The sequence below is a fragment of the Procambarus clarkii genome, chromosome 69 (assembly GCF_040958095.1).
Source record: "Procambarus clarkii isolate CNS0578487 chromosome 69, FALCON_Pclarkii_2.0, whole genome shotgun sequence".
NCBI classification, from domain to species: domain Eukaryota; kingdom Metazoa; phylum Arthropoda; class Malacostraca; order Decapoda; family Cambaridae; genus Procambarus; species Procambarus clarkii.
In genome coordinates this window covers 25,775,724-25,792,553 of record NC_091218.1, presented here as the reverse complement: position 1 = coordinate 25,792,553, position 16,830 = coordinate 25,775,724, and the positions used below count along the sequence as shown (strand labels likewise).

The 16,830-nt window shown below is 47.9% G+C and overlaps 1 protein-coding gene across 6 annotated transcripts in view; it reads right to left on the bottom strand.

Annotated features, from left to right (window-relative positions):
• The window catches only part of LOC123772179 (transmembrane protein 138), a 137,789-nt gene that overhangs the window by 90,423 nt on the left and 30,536 nt on the right, over positions 1–16,830 (bottom strand). For all 6 annotated transcript variants that reach the window (XR_011224049.1, XR_011224047.1, XR_011224048.1 and 3 more), the window contains exon 3: positions 8,999–9,071. Coding sequence is in view for 2 of the 6 variants with exons in the window: in XM_069311297.1 (XP_069167398.1) it covers positions 8,999–9,071 (73 nt within the window). In the remaining 4 variants the exon portion in view is untranslated. The remainder of the gene's footprint in view (positions 1–8,998; positions 9,072–16,830) is intronic.

Sequence of the window (16,830 nt, the reverse complement as noted above, 5' to 3'; positions counted from 1 at the left end):
CTAGCTGTGACCGGGTCACATCCACTGAGGGTCTTGGAAGGACGACACCGTGCCTAGGACAAGGAGCAACGCCTTGTGGAAGGGGCGAGTGTGGGAAGAATAGTGATTAGCTCAGCGCCCATCGATGAACCAGGATTGGGGCAGCTGAATCTCAGGGATTGGAACGGCGACGACGCGAAGGCTCCACGACACCTGAGGACCTGTGGAATGTCCTGGATCCTCAAGGATCAACCCAAGGAAGCGTGGGAACCTCACACCATCGAGGGACAGGCGTCGTGAGCCAGGAATGTAAGGTAGATCATTTTCCCTTGTGTGAGTAGGCTAGTTAGGCCACAATATTTGCTTATGTATGTGGCAACAGGACTTTAATATTTTAGTAGTAGAATAGGCTGCGAGGCAGCTTGTGTCCAGGACTGTCATAGGGGACAGTGTGTATGGATGGCAGGACAGTGAAGAAGAGGCGCCGACGTGGTGAAGAGGCCCTCCTGTGAGAGTGTGGGACTCCTGTCTTTCTGCTCAGTTGAAGGAGTGTTGGAGGTCGTGGAAGAAGAGGCTGACGATCTCCAGACTTATTATCCATATTTCCATATTCATGTATTACTTGTGATTGTGTGTGTGTTCATGTAATTTGCATCAGTAAATTCACACATTTTATCACTGTGTTTAAGTGTGCCTCCATTTATGATAATTCTCTATGAGCATACACGAAGGTTATCATAGTACCACCTAGGGGACACAACGTTCTCTATAGAAGTTCTTATTGCCTGGAGGGTGGTAAAGACAGCACAGACTTACATAAAAGTGTACCCTTAGCCATCCGATCAGTATCGGTGCCTGAATGGTGGCAACTATTAACGTAGTGGCCGGAGAGAGGTAAAGCCACACAGACCTTCTTGGGAGAGTACCCTGGGCCAACAGTCTAGTAGCAGCTCTATGGGAGTAGCAATCTTCTGGCTACAAACAATATATAATACACCCACTGTACTGCATTGCTGGGGTGCAGATATAATAACCCAGCTGGCGACCTTGCTAAGAAGAAGATAGGGAAGACAGGCGGGAAAGGAGTTCCTGCAACCTTTTTTGTCTGGCAGGCAAGACTCAGGGAGGTTATGGTTATAAGGTAAGCCTGAGTCTTCCTTCACTCCCCCACGGGTCTAGGCCGGAACTGTTAACAGCAGTTTCCCCGTGTTTGACTGAAGGGCTTCCAGGGTGAATCAGTGGCACCCCTTTTGTGGTGGAAGCAAAGACCTGCGGAGGTGGGCATTGTTGGTCCTCTCTTGTGTGACCAAGGAGACTCCGGTGAATCCCGGGAGTCGGAGGGGCTGAGTATTTGGGCCTTTTGAGCCCCTAGCAGCCGAGTGTTAGCAGAGCCCCGGCCCGGCCCACCACCCCCCACATGACAATATACATAAATTAGCATGATGGATGGGAAATATGTGCAACATGTGTGTGCATATGTGTACACGTGTCATGCACATAACACAGTGTCTTCGGGCAGTACGGATGTTCTACTGCCATAATATAGTGTACGTGTTCATTATACATAGGATTGGCATGAAAAAACAAATAGTATGTATTTGGAACTGTGCGCAAAAAATGAACAAAAATATATTCGTGGCAACTCGCGCATTTATAACCGGGTTCGCTAGTGGCCCCGGGGATATATGCCACGGGCGACCAGGGATTGATGACGTCACGCGCGAACTTACGGACCCCATAGCAGCCAAAGTATAATTTCAACTTTTTGTTAACATATCCATACTCAGGGAAGGGTTTTTGACACTTTAAAAAAAAATTATTTTTTCAATTGAGAATTTATTTCCTGCGCACTGGGGTGTCATATTTGGAAGCCGAGCAGTTGAGGAGTTAAACCATACTGTCAAATATATTGTGAATATTTGAGTCTACCTGAAAAGCTGAATAGAAAACCCCAACCTAACCTAACCGTCTTAGTTTTTGAAGATAAGCATTTTATTGCTTCTTAATTACAACTACTACTTAACACTTTCGCGCGCTCGTGGCGCTCGAGAGCGTTACCAATTTTTCTCTTGAGTCCACGTAACGGACTTGCTCACGAGTCATGAGAAAAAATATTTTTATAAAATCCATTTTTTATCCGATCAACTTGGGGATACAGTAGTTTAAAAATGTGTGCCATGAAATTTCTGTTTTCCCTAATACCCACATGGCCTATTTGGGAGAACGGCATGGCATTGCATCACGTGGTAAGACCATTGTATTGTTGACACTACGAGTGTAATCGACGTAGTTTTTTTATTTGGTGCTGGTCTAGTGCATCCTTGTGTGACATTTTATACTTATGTTCTTCTAGAACATTCTATTGTGAACACATTGCTACAAAAATGAAATACGTACATTGAAAGTTAAGGTCAGAACAGTGAAAAGAGTATACACTTTTCAATAGGGGTTTCTCCGATGTGCCGTCGGGTGTGCGGTAACGGGTAACACTTCGGCCACTTCCCACACTCTTGTGGGTGGGCCACGACATTGATTCTACATTTATATGCATATGTCCACGTAGGGAATTTTACTGCGATCTCAGTGGTATCAAATTGAACGCTGTAGGACAAGTATGGAGTTGACAACCCTGAAAAGAGTAGAAACATTTCGTCGCTGTTTGGTGCTCACGGCTAGTGATTGATGTAGTTCTTTATTTGGTGCTGGTCTAACTCATGCTTTGGTGACATTTCATACATATGTTCTTCTAGAACATTTTATTGCGAACACATCTTGAGGTTATCTTGAGATGATTTCGGGGCTTTAGTGTCTCTGCGGCCCAGTCCTCGACCAGGCCTCCACCCCCAGGAAGCAGTCCGTGACAGCTGACTAACACCCAGGTACCTATTTTACTGCTAGGTAACAGGGGCATAGGGTGAAAGAAACTCTGCCCATTGTTTCTCGCTGGCGTCCGGGATCGAACCCGGGACCACAGGATCGAACCCGGGACCACAGGATCATAAATCCAGTGTGCTGTCCGCTTGGCCGACCGCCTCCTTTGCTACAAAAATTGAAATACGTACATCGAAAATTAAGGTTAGAACAGTGAAAAAAGTATACATTTTTCAATAGGGGTTTCGCTGATGTGCCATCGGGTGTGCGGTAACGGGTAACACTTTGGCCACTTCCTACACTCTTGCGGGTGGGCCGCAATCATGATTCTACATTTACTGTATATGCATATGTACTCGTAGGGAATTTTATTGCGATCAATTATTGCAATAAGGTCAGGACAGTGTAAAGAGTATACACTTTTCAGTGTTGCAGCTCGATCGCCCGAAACACCTCGTGCACAAGGGGCAAGTTTTTTTTTCGTTTCCCGGGCACTCGAAAGTGTTAACACTATTGGTCACTCTGGACCGGACTCGCGTCCATTATTTTTCTCCTGAGTTCTAACTCTGGACCGGAATTGCGTCCACTACAAAAATATTTGTATAAAATTCATTTTTTATCCAATCGACCTCGGGATAGTATCAAAATAAGTGCCTTTAGAATGCGCACAATTTGATACCAAAATGAAAGATGTAACATGAAACTTGATGTCCGAACACTTATATGATTATAAATAAGTTTTTGGTCAAAATTTTAAAATATTTGTTAAAATTCTATTTATTGTGCTATTATGTTGGGACTAGTTTTAAAATGGGCGCCTTTACGTCGCGAACAATTTGATACCAAAATGAAAAATGTAACACAAAAATTTATGTCAGAACACAGGAAAGATATAAATAATTTTGTGATGATGAGCTTCCAGGATTAAAATATTTGTTAAAATTTCAGTTATTGCTCTATTATTATGGGACTAGTTTTAAAATACCCATCTTTTTATTGCAAACAATTTGATACCAAAATGAAAGACGTAACACGAAAATTGATGTAATCAAACTGAACGAGTATACACATTAGGTTGCAGTATACAAATTGGTGCTCGTTCATGGGTAACTTTAGGCTATTCTGCGGGAAGGCACTCCAGGCTTTTGTACATTATATTCATACACATCTGTAGTGAATTTAATTGCGAACACAATGATACCAAAACGAGCGACATAGCACGAGAATTGTTGTGAGAAAAATGGAACGAGTATGCACATTTTACTGATTGTGTGCGCTCACGGGTAACTTTTGCCGACTTTAGGCTTTGCTGTTGGGAGTCACGCCAGGCTTTTGGACATTACATTTATACACACCTGTAGGGAATTTAATTGCGAACACAATGATACCAAAGCGAACGATGTAGCAAAAGAATTAACCCTTAAATGGCGCATAGCTATATACCATTTGACACCCACAGGCGCATACCAAAAAAAAAAAAATATTATTTTTTCTTCCTAACCTGTTAATTTGTGTTCACTGATCACGGGGAAAATAATAAAAAAATCGTAAGTGGCATATATTGCCCACTATAGGGCGGGGAAGTGTGACAAAAATCAGGCGCTGACTGAGCGTGCGTCCCAGGTGGTCTGTTGATCGCCAGCTGTCAGGGCAGTTTCCACAATGAGATAATTACCTAATTATTTCAATGTCTCTGATTGATTTTTCGTAGTTTTTTTGCTGTAATAATATTCAATAGTGTGTAGTGTGATATATTTATATAATAAAATGGGTGAATCATCGCTGTACTCAAAAATATGGTGTGCATATTGTTGATTCAATTATGTTCATCAAACAGTGAACAAATACTTTGTCGGTTATTACACTATATACACAGGTTATATATAAGTATCTGCATGTTTTGTTCACCATGACAAACCACTAAGTTGGTATGCTGAGTGGCAGTGGCAGGCAGTGACTGGCTGACTGGCTGCCACTCCCTCCCTCACCTCACCTCACCTGATTTGCCACCATTCTCCACCCACCATACTGTTTTTGCTTTTATATACAGACGTTATATATAAGTATTTACATGTTTTGTTCACCATAACTGTACATCTAAGCTTGTATGGTGAGTAAAGGCAGAGAGGCGTAGCTACTCACACAGTCAGCTGGTGGCGGCCGCCCTCAAGGCCAGACGCACTAATATTTCTCCTACAATACTGTTTGTGGTGTTATTACGCTATATACACACATTATATATAAATATCTACCTGTTTTATTCACCATACTTGTACAAGTAAACTGGTATGGTGCCCAAAGACCATCGTGGTCATCAGTAAACAACATGATAAGTCCTGCAGACGACGTTCCTCCCTCACCAAAATCGCGGCTCCCAACCTCCTACTCTCGCTGTTATCTCACACTATACACACGTTATATATAAGTATCTACATTTGTGTTCACCATAGCGAACCACTAAGCTGGTATGGTGAGTGCAGTCAATAAAAGGTGGCCACACACACTCAAAAGACAACGCCACCATCCTCCCTCCCACAGCATTACTCCTCCCTCCATGGCGCACAGCGCCAAATATCACCACAATCCTGCTATTATCAGAACCCTGGTCAGTTTTATCACAGTCAGGGGTCTTCTGTAACAATATCATCGCTACATAATAGCATGAACAAGTATATTATGGCATTTTTAGGCGATGCTGTGGTCACAAGCTGAACAGCAGTGCTGTGAGCTCATGCTGAGTGCGTCAGGCTTGGTAGCTGACTCAATACTGAGGCACCTAACACTCTGGAGTTTGGCCCACGATTTTTTTTTTAAATGGCGTCTGTTTACAAGAGCCCTGATGAAGGTGTGGTGAACCCCGTGTTTCCACGGGCTGTTTAAATCTTGCGTAGTACTCCAAAGCATCACATGATGTGATGCGCAATTTACTGCAAGTCGGTCAAAGCATCATATGATGCGATGCGCAATTGAAGGGTTAAGGTGAGAAAACTGAAACGAGTATACACATTTAGGCGTCGCCGCACGCTCGCTCGCACCATTGAGGCCATGACGTCAAAGTCTGTGGCGCGCTCGTGGGGTGCGCGATAGTGTTAACCTATGGATATATTGATATTACAGTTTTATAAAATTAATAAAACAAAACTAAAATATTTCAATAAATTGTAAAGTAACTCAGGATATTTTTAAATTTTGTGTAAAATCTCTATTGTTTAATAAAACTGAAAAAGAAATTCCTGATATTTAAAACTTGTGTATAGCAAACTGAACTTTAAAATTTCATCCTAAAATTCTGAGTGTCTTAACAGAAAACAAGGAGAATAAATTGGGAGGTAAATGTAACAGCCCCATAAGTGCAATTATGTACTATGTATGACAGTCAGGAAATGAACTTATTATACTTAGTATTAAAACCTACTGCCAATTCGGAAGATGGGTTGAGGACCCCGATACAAGGGGAACATGACAACATGACGGAAAATTCATATCCCAGAGAAGAAGGGTGAGGAAACAGAGAAGAGCACCCACCGACAGGACGGAACCGACAGACCCGAAGGGACAGGGAACCAAACCCGGGGAAGGGCCATTGGGGAGGGGGGGGGAAACCCAACTCCCTGTAACCGCAAGCCCTGCTCAGAGAGGCCCCCCAAGTCAGCCCCTCCCCAGCCCCGGGAACCTCCATGGCAGGACCCAGAGCCTAGCTGTCCCCCCAAAGCCCCAGCCTCACAAGAAGAAAAAAGCCAGGGCAGCCGGAGAAATAATAAGGAACGGAGACAACTAGCAGACCCATACGTCACGGCTGGAGGAACAGGCTCGAATGCCTCTGTCGCTAATCCGGAAGGGAAAATCCCTGAGACCGCCCGAGTCTCAAAACCATTAAAACCTCACCCCGACCACTGAACTCACAGAAGGTGCGGATCCGGATGCAGGAAGGAAGGGGGAGGGGCGAGACGAAACCACAACAGGGAAAAGACAAAACGGAAAGACAAAGCGGACGGAAACAAAACCAAAGCGACCAACACCCCCCCCCCCAAGCCTCGTTCACAACACCCAAAACGGGGCAGCTACGGGGCTTCCGGGGAGCAAACAACCTAGCGTGTTGCAACCACCTGAACCCAATGTGCAATACTTGTGCTGCCTGCACCCATAGTCAGCATAGGATTGGGTAACTGATTCACAAACAAACAACAAAACTCGCAGGACTCCAGGTCGAAGGTGCCACCGACCTAACAGGCAGCAGACTGAGGCAAAAACAGTGAGAGTCACCTTGAGACAAGAAGACAGAACAACCCTCGAACTTGCACAAAGCAGGGGGGAAGGGACTCAGGAGTCACATCCATCGGACCTGCGCACCCCCATGGGGATTCCCATGGTCCTGAGATGGAAGTCACGCTCAGGGAAGCCCAGGCAGGGTACTGCTAACCGGCGCCCAAGTCTACAAAACAACTTTCTAAGAACTGAACCCCCGGGACGTGTACACTCACGGGGACCATGCAGGGGGTACCACGGAAATAGAGAAGAGTACTCAGTACACAAGGGGCAATAATTAAGGCAGACCCCCCCCCCCAGGCAGGCAACAAAAAGAAAACCCCGCAAGAGGACAGTGTACCCAGGCGGAACAGAGCCTGCCACTATGAGTGGTGAAAACAAGCTGCGCAGTACTCTTCACCCCCTTACCAGTGCAAACTGCCTCCTACCCTATGGCGAACAAGGGAGTCAGAACACCCTAGCAAACAAAGGGCAGCAGAAAACTGAGCAGTAAACAGCCAAGCAGAGGCAGAACCCATGGAACTTGTGGAAGGTGGCCTCAAGCCCCAAGGGCAGTACTTACCGGGCACCTAGGGAAGGGAACCCTAGGCGCATGCAGCCTGAGTACTGAAAAATTACTCCTGGCTCGCACACCCCCTGTAAGACAGCCACCACACCACAAGGCATAGAGCTGAAACCAAGTCTGGAGCCAGAGCACATGACCTCTGCCTACCGCATCAGCCTCAGAACTGGGGTCTTGGGTAGCCGGCGCGAGGGGTCCGGTGCTCTCCCTTCCGTTGAGGAGGGAGCTATGCAGACAGCAGCGCGGTGACATGGTGGCATCATGCTCGTTAGCTTGTTTTTATTTAGAGAGTTCTGTCCACTAGTTCGGCTCTCAGTAGCAATTTCTTAACCAGAATAGGGGTTTGTTTTAGGATGCTTACCTTTCTGGGTGCCTGACCCGGTCGATGGCAGACATAGAATGCTTCCCACCACAAGGGGTTTCTATAGGCCATTGCTCCTCATGCCTCTCTGAGGGGGCCAGGTTCTGGCTTGTGGTCCCCGGTAGGCCTAAAGAACTCCATATACATGACTGATGCCAAAGTCTGACATTAACAATATCAGCCTGGATAGCTCCGGGGAGCCAACGGGGCTCCCTCTAGAAAACAGAGAAGAAATGAATGAGAAACATCAAAATAATTGTGAAACATATTTGTGGCAATTGCCGTTCCACGGGGTTGCAGTGTAGAGTGACCCTGAGCGCTCCATCGCCCATAATTTTCTCAACTTCCCAGCTCCATCACAGCTAAAGTATGTCACGCACAAAAATATTTTTTAGACTCTCGTGATCAGAGACTGCATTTTAATAATATAAGAAGAGAAAAGAATTGTTTGCAAAGAATTTATTTTCTGCGCACAGCATGAATGTCATATTTTAAGGCCGCGCATCACGGTGGTTAATTCAGTATGAAATTAAAGATAATGACCTTAAAACAACAAATTTTGTTTAATTAAGTTTGATCTTTATATTAGTCTCTTAAAAAGAGAATTACTGCAAGAGTTTCTTATACACTGGCTGTTTATAACTTCTGCATCAATTACACAAGTGAATTATTATGCAATACACTTAGTGCAACAAGAATAATAATTGGATTACAGTATATGAAGAACTTGGAATACCATAAACAACATACTGCACTATACAGTATAATTATGCAAATTATTGATGAAACAAGTAAATCATTGCAGTACAGACATGTATACAACAACTTAAGACTGCTACACATGTAAACAAGTACACATACATATGTCTGTAATAATATTACACACACACACACATATATATATAAATAATATTACATTACATGAATTTCTCAAGCAAATACAAGAAAATAATATATACCTGAGAAAGAGTTGTAGAGAACAAACCCAGGAACAAGAGGATGAGGGAGAAAACCAAACACACATCTTGTATACTGTAATATTAAAGAAGTTTATTTTAATGTAAAAATATAGCGTAGATTGTAATGAAACGCCAGTTTCTGGGTGAGCCCCGGAGGCTCCCTGAAGCTATCACACTGAGCAAGTGCTATACTACTTGAGTGTCATCAGTCCCAAAGTTCTTTGTATGCCTACTGGGGCCCATGAGCCAGAACCTGACACCCTCAGAGGCACAGGAAACAATGGCCTATGGACACTTTACATTTAAAGTACAGTACAACCTCGATTCGGCACACCATATGGGACCAACCCCAGTTCACTGCAGGGTTGGATTCGTTGCAAGAGGTGACCTTCAGGTGTTTGCATCAGTGTCTTTTTTTTTCTTGTACACAATAAAAATGCATTAACTTATTATATACTGTACCTGCATATTACTACTCTACTAAAAAATACTGTTATAGTTTTATTTACCGTATTGTTACCTGCTTGATACCTGCTTGATGGAGTTCTGGGAGTTCTTCTACTCCCCAAGCCCAGCCCGAGGCCAGACTTGACTTGTGAGAGTTTGGTCCACCAGGCTGTTGCTTGCAGCGGCCCTTAGGCCCACAAACCCATCACAGCCCGGTTGGTCCGGCACTCCTTGAAGAAAACAATCTAGTTTCCTCTTGAAGATGTCCACGGTTGTTCCGGCAATATTTCTGATGCTCGCTGGTAGGACGTTGAACAACCGTGGACCTCTGATGTTCATATAGTGTTCTCTGATTGTGCCCATGGCACCTCTGCTCTTCAATGGTTCTGTTTTGCATTTTCTTCCATGTTGTTCACTCCAGTACGTTGTTATTTTACTGTACAGATTTGGAACCTGTCCCTCCAGTATTTTCCATGTGTATATTATTTGGTATTTCTCTCGTCTCCTTTCTAGTGAGTACATTTGGAGAGATTTGAGACGATCTCAATAATTTAGGTGCTTTATCTCGTCTATGCGTGCTGTATATGTTCTCTGTATTCCCTCTATTTCAGCAATCTCTTCTGCTCTGAAGGGGGAAGTGAGTACTGAGCAGTACTCAAGACGGGACAACACAAGTGATTTGAAGAGTACAACCATTGTGATGGGATCTCTGGACGTGAAGGTTCTCATAATCCATCCTATCATTTTTCTGGCTGACACAATACTTGCTTGGTTATGCTCCTTAAACGTTAGGTTGTTGGACATCATTATTCCCAAATCCTTGACATGCTGTTTTCCTACTATGGTCAGATTCGATTGTGTTTTGTACCTAGATCCTCATTTTTGCCGTATCTGAGTACCTAGAATTTATTACCGTTAAACATCATATTATTTTCTGCTACCCAATCGAAAACTTTGTTAATATCTGTTTGTAGTTTATCAATGTCTTCAGCAGAGGTAATTTTCATGCTGATTTTTGTATTATCTGCAAGGTATGACACGATGCTGTGACTTGTATTTTTGTCTATATCTGATATGAGAATAAGGAACAGCAGTGGTGCAAGGACTGTAACTTGAGGAACAGAGCTTTTAACTGCGCTCGAACTCGATTTTACTTGATTGACTGTTACTCTTTGTGTTCTGTTCGACAGGAAATTGAGTATACAGCGTCCTACTTTACCAGTTATACCCATTGACCTCATTTTGTGTGCAATCTCTCCATGGTCACATTTGTCAAATGCCTTTGCAAAATCTGTGTATACGACATCTGCATTATGTTTTTCTTCTAATGCCTCAGTGATTTTGTCATAGTAGACAAGTAGCTGTGAGAGGCATGATCTTCCTGCTCTAAATCCATGTTGGCCTGGATTGTGGAGTTCATTGGTTTCCATGACTCCTGACTTGACCTGACTCCTGATCACTCTCTCAAATACTTTTATTATGTGGGACGTTAGTGCAACTGGTCTATAATTCTTTGCCAATGCTTTGCTTCCTCCCTTGTGTAGAGGGGAAATGTCTGCTGCTTTAAGCGCATCTGGAATCTCCCGTGTCCAAGCTCTTCCTCCATACTATACCGAGTGCCTGTGATACTGGCACTTTGCATTTCTTTATAAATATTGAATTCTATGAGTCTGGACCTGGATACTATGTTGGAATACGTTCATCTTGAATTCTCATAGCTGTGAATACAATACAGTAAATACATACAGTACTGTATTATGCAGTTAGCAATATATTGATTATGTAGTTCTGCTGTATGTTGAGTACTACAATACAGTTTATGAAAACTATTGTACACTAAAATTACTGCAACTTTAATTTTAACACATTAACACTAAATACTGTACTTAATTTAACCACTTAACTGCGCCAGCCGAGTATTCTCGGTCGGAGGGAAATTGCGCCAACCGAAAAAACTCTTATTGATTTTTCCATACCTATTCTAAATGTGTAATTACCTAAGTGTAGTTACAGGATGAGAGCTACGCTCGTGGTGTCCCGTCTTCCCAGCACTCTTTGTCATATAACGCTTTGAAACTACTGACGGTCTTGGCCTCCACCACCTTCTCACTTAACTTGTTCCAACCGTCTACCACTCTATTTGCGAAGGTGAATTTTCTTATATTTCTTCGGCATCTGTGTTTAGCTAGTTTAAATCTATGACCTCTTGTTCTTGAAGTGCCAGGTCTCAGGAAATCCTCCCTGTCGATTTTATCAATCCCTGTTACTATTTTGTATGTAGTGATCATATCACCTCTTTTTCTTCTGTCTTCTAGTTTTGGCATGTTCAATGCTTCCAACCTCTCCTCGTAGCTCTTGCCCTTCAGTTCTGGGAGCCACTTCGTAGCATGTCTTTGCACCTTTTCCAGTTTGTTGATGTGCTTCTTAAGATATGGGCACCACACAACAACTGCATATTCTAGCTTTGGCCTAACAAAAGTCATGAACAATTTCTTTAGTATATCGCCATCCATGTATTTAAATGCAATTCTGAAGTTAGAAAGCATCGCATAGGCTCTTTGCACAATATTCTTTATGTGGTCCTCAGGTGATAGTTTTCTATCTAGAACCACCCCTAGATCTCTTTCTTTATCAGAATTCTTTAAAGATTTCTCACATAATATATAGGTTGTATGGGGTCTATGTTCTCCTATTCCACATTCCATAACATGACATTTATTAACATTAAATTCCATTTGCCAGGTGGTGCTCCATGATTTGCTCCATTTGCTTCCATTTGCTCCAGGTGGTGTGCGAGATTGGTTGTGTACGAAATGGACTCTTAGGACCTCCAGTGAGAGGCAGCCATCTTGGAAAAAACCAGCATCGAATGTAATGAAACGCCATTTTCTGGGTAAGCCCTGGAGGCTCCCTGGAGCTTATCGGGCTAATGTATGTTATATTAGACTGGGACATTAGCTAAGGAGTTCAGACCTACCAGGGACCAGCGCCAGAACCTGGCCCCTTCAGAGGATTCAGGGAGCAATGGTCCTGGAAAATCCCCTTTTGGTTGGGGTTTTCCTTATCTGCCATCGACCGGGGTTAGGCACCCAGAAAGGTAGGCATAACAAAACAAACCCCACATGGTAAAAAACCAGCGTTGAATGTAATGAAACGCCATTTTCTGGGTGAGTCCCGGAGGCTCCCCGGAGCTATCCCAGGCTGATATGCTAATGTCAGACTTTGGCATCAGTCATGTGTATGGAGTTCTTAGGCCTACCGGGGACCACGGCCAGAACCGGGCCCCCTCAGAGAGGCAAGGGGAGCAATGGCCTATAGAAGCCCCCGTGTAGTTGGAAGCATTCTATGTCTGCCATCGACCGGAACAGGCACCCAGAAAGGTAAGCGCCCCAAAACAAACCCCTATTCTGGTTAAAATTGCTACCTAAAACCGAACTAGTGGATAGAACTCCCCAACCGAAAACAAGCAAACTAGTGTGACGTCACACACTGCCGCGCCGCTGTCTGCGCAGCTCCCCCCTCCCCGGGAGGGGGAAGGGGGAGCCCCAGACCCCCCGCGCCGGCTACCCACACCTCAGTTCTTGAGGCTGGATGTCAAAAACGCGAAAAACCGCCGACCGGAGGGAGGGAGGGATGCCGGGGAGCCTCCGGGACTCACCCAGAAAATGGCGTTTCATTACATTCAACGCTGGTTTTCTGGGGGGAGCCCCGTCGGCTCCCCGGAGCTAACTACCCACAGACAGAAAAAGAGGGACTTACCCGGGAGGCGGTCGTCGCTCACCCCAACTCGAAGCCGAGACAACTGGCTGCAACCGCCGACCCAAAGCAACACAGGCCCGACGAGGCCCAGGGACATTCACAAGGTAACGAGCAGCCAGGACCCTGTTCGACCGCCAAAATCCCCGCGCCCGAATATCAGACCAAGACATTCCCAAAGACGGCAGCAAGAGCCGCGAACGTACGAACGTCATGGGCACGGGGATAGACCGCAGGCTGGCTGGACCTAATAACCCTGCGGACGACCTGAGAGACCCGAACCCGCGAACAGGGAAGAAGGGAAACCGGATCAACCCACAGCGCGTCCCCGGACACAGAAGCTGTGGCGCGCAAATAACGGCGAAGCGCCGCAACCGGACACAAAACATGATGCACCTCCGGCCTGACCAACCAAGCATCAACCACCCATGGACCCCTCCGGAACGCAGCAGTCTCATTCTTCGCCAGAAAAGAAGGAGACGGCTGCAAACGAACAAAACTATCACCACGACCAAAAGAGCAGAAACCCCTGCGCCGGAGGAGAGCATGAAGCCCCCCTACCTGACCCCCAGAGGCCAAAGCCAACAAGAAAAGTGCCTTGGAAAAACAATCCTGGACCGAAGGGGCCACAACGAAACGAGGAGATGAAAGGAAAGCGAGCACTCCGTCCAAAGACCAGGACGGTTCAGGCGACGCATGAGCAGGCCGGAGGTGAAACAATGCACGAGACAGCTTGCGAAACGGCGCAGACGTAACATCGAAACCGAAAGCAAGCTGAAGCGGCTCCGCCAGCGCCGCACGATACGAAGCGACAGTGTTAGGCATAAGATGACGGTCCTGAAACAACCACGAGAGGAAGGACAAGACCACCCGAACAGACAAGGAGCTAACACGACGAAGACGCAAAAAGAAACGGAAGGACCGCCAGGAAACTTCATACTGCCGCCGAGAAGAAGCCCTCAGGTGGGACACCAACAAGGAGGCCACCTGATCACCATAGAGATGATGATAGACTCGAGTCAAAAAAACCATACGCGAAGACTCGAGGAGAAGATCGAACCAGCTACGTGACGTACCGGCCCGATCTGCTGAAAAGATGCGGAGCCGCGGGAAAACCCTCGGGTTCGGACACCGAGCAACCAGCGCCTAAAACCAAGGCTGCGCCGGCCACCAAGGGGCCAGAAGGACAACTCTCCCCCGGTAAGTCTCTAAGCGAGTCAGGACCTGGAGCAACAGCCGAACCGGGGGAAAGAGGTACAGAAACCCCCACCTCGACCAGTCTAGCCGAAAGGCATCGACCCCGACGGCCTCGCAATCGGGGAAGGGCGCCGCATAAACGGGAAGACGCCGCGACCACGCCGACGCGAAGAGGTCCACTTCGGGGCGCCCGAACGTCTGGCAAAGCCAACGGAAGGACTCGTCGTCGACCGTCCACTCCGTGGAGAGGGGAACGAAGCGAGACAGGGCGTCGGCCAAGACGTTGGACACGCCCCGTACGTGAACCGCCAGGAGAGCCAAACCCCGAGAACTCAGCAGACGAGTCACCCGAAGCGACCAACCCCAAAGAGACAAGGACCGCATCGAACCCCCGCGGTTCAGGCAATGAACCACCGGAGAGCAGTCCGAATGGAGCCGAATCGTCGATCCGCGGGCCACCCGAATCCTCCCCAGAGCAAACCACACCGCCGCGAACTCCCGCACCGTACTGTGAGCTCGACGGAAGGACGGATCCCAACGCCCCTGGCCGGCCTGGTGAGCACTGGTCACAAAACCCCAGCCGAGAGACGACGCATCCGTGTACACATCGAGCGAGGGCTCGGGTAGGCGCCAAGGCACTGAAGCCCGAAAAACCCGAAGAGGAAGCCGGTGACGCAGCAACCGACGCAAGTCCCCCGGGGGTCGAACTCTGCGATCGCGAGAGAGGCGGAAGGGGGAACCCCGAAGGAACCAGAACAGCCGTTGAAGCCAAACCCGACCCGAGGGCCCTCCAGAAACAGACGAAGGCGGGACCGCAGCCGCAGGAGAGACTCCGGAGGGAGAGACAAAGAGGCGGTTCGAGAGTCCCACACGAGACCCAGCCAAGTCCGAACCTGAGAGGGAACCAGATGGGACTTCCTCCAGTTCACCAAGAACCCGAACCCGGCGAGCTGGGAAAGAACCAAATCCCTGGCTAGCAAGCAAGCTGACTGGCTGGGAGCCCAAACCAGCCAGTCGTCGAGGTAGGCCAACACCCGAACACCTAGGAGACGCAAACGAGCCACCACAACCCGTGTAAGGCGTGTGAACACGCGAGGTGCCAGGTTCAACCCGAACGGGAGACAACGAAAGCGGTAACTCAGACGCCCCACGACAAAACCGAGCCAGTCCCTGAACCGCGGATGAAGCGGGACATGCCAATAAGCGTCCCGGAGGTCCAGGGACACCATCCAAGCTCCCGGCTCCAAGAGGAGCCGAACCTGAGACAGCGTAGTACCGAAAGGAGGGGCAATTAACCCAGGGGTTCAGACAGGGACAAGTCCAGAATGAACCGCAGGTCCGCGCAGTCCCGGTTCGGAACCGGAAACAGACGGGAAACCCATCTGAAGGACGACGCCCAAGCGTACCCACTCCAAGACGACTCGACAGAGCGCAGGGGAAGAAGCCTGCCCTGCCAGCCCCGACCCCCCAAAGGGGGGAGGGGCCACCCAACGCCACCGCAGGCCGCGAGACACGACCCGAAAGGCCCACGAATCGGACCAGGCGCGGGCGAACAGCGCAAGCCGCCCCCCCATCGCCCCGTCAAGGGGGCAAACCGCGAAAGGGCCGGCGACCCTTACGAGACCCAGATCCCCGCACAGCGCGAACACCGCGCCGACCAGACGAGGGAGGGTCCGCAGGAGGAGCCAACCCCAAACCTGACACCAGAGGCCTACCACGACGAGAGGAACCCCGAGCCCTGGCACGACCTTTCCGGGAAGACCCACCCCGGGCCCCCCGGAAAACTAACAAGTCCGACATCGGACGACAAGCCGCCGACGCAGCCTGAATAAACTGCGCCACGGCCGACTCCCCAAACAGGAGAGGACAAAAAGGTGAAGAACGCCTAAGAGCCAGAGCCCAAGCAGATTCCACGGAGGAACCCAGCACCGCCTGCCGACACGCGAGACGGGAAGCATAGAACAGGGAAACCGCATCCCGCAAAATCGGCGTGAACAGCTTCAACAAGGCAGCCGACGAACGCGCAGCCGAGGACAAGGTGCCGGACCCCGGGACGGACCCAAGCGTCCCCACATCCTCCACGAGCCAATCCGAAGACAGCTCCAGGAGGGAAAAGAACCGCAAGGCCGAACACAAAAGGCCCCGGGCGCGCAAGTCCTCCGCCACGAGCGCCGCCGAAAGGGAGGGAACCTGCACATGGAGCTGAATAACGCCCACATCGCGGGGAAGGGCAGGGGCAAACAAGCACTCATTCAGGTACTCAAGTTCACCCCCCAGGAAAACCTGAAGCACCGTGGAAGCTTCCCGCCACTCCAGCGTGCGGGAACGACAGAAGGAATGCCAGGAATCCAGACCAAACAAGGGGCAGTCTGCTAGCCAGGACGACTCCGGAACCTCGTAACGGAGCCAGAAAGGGACGAAGTCCCAAACCT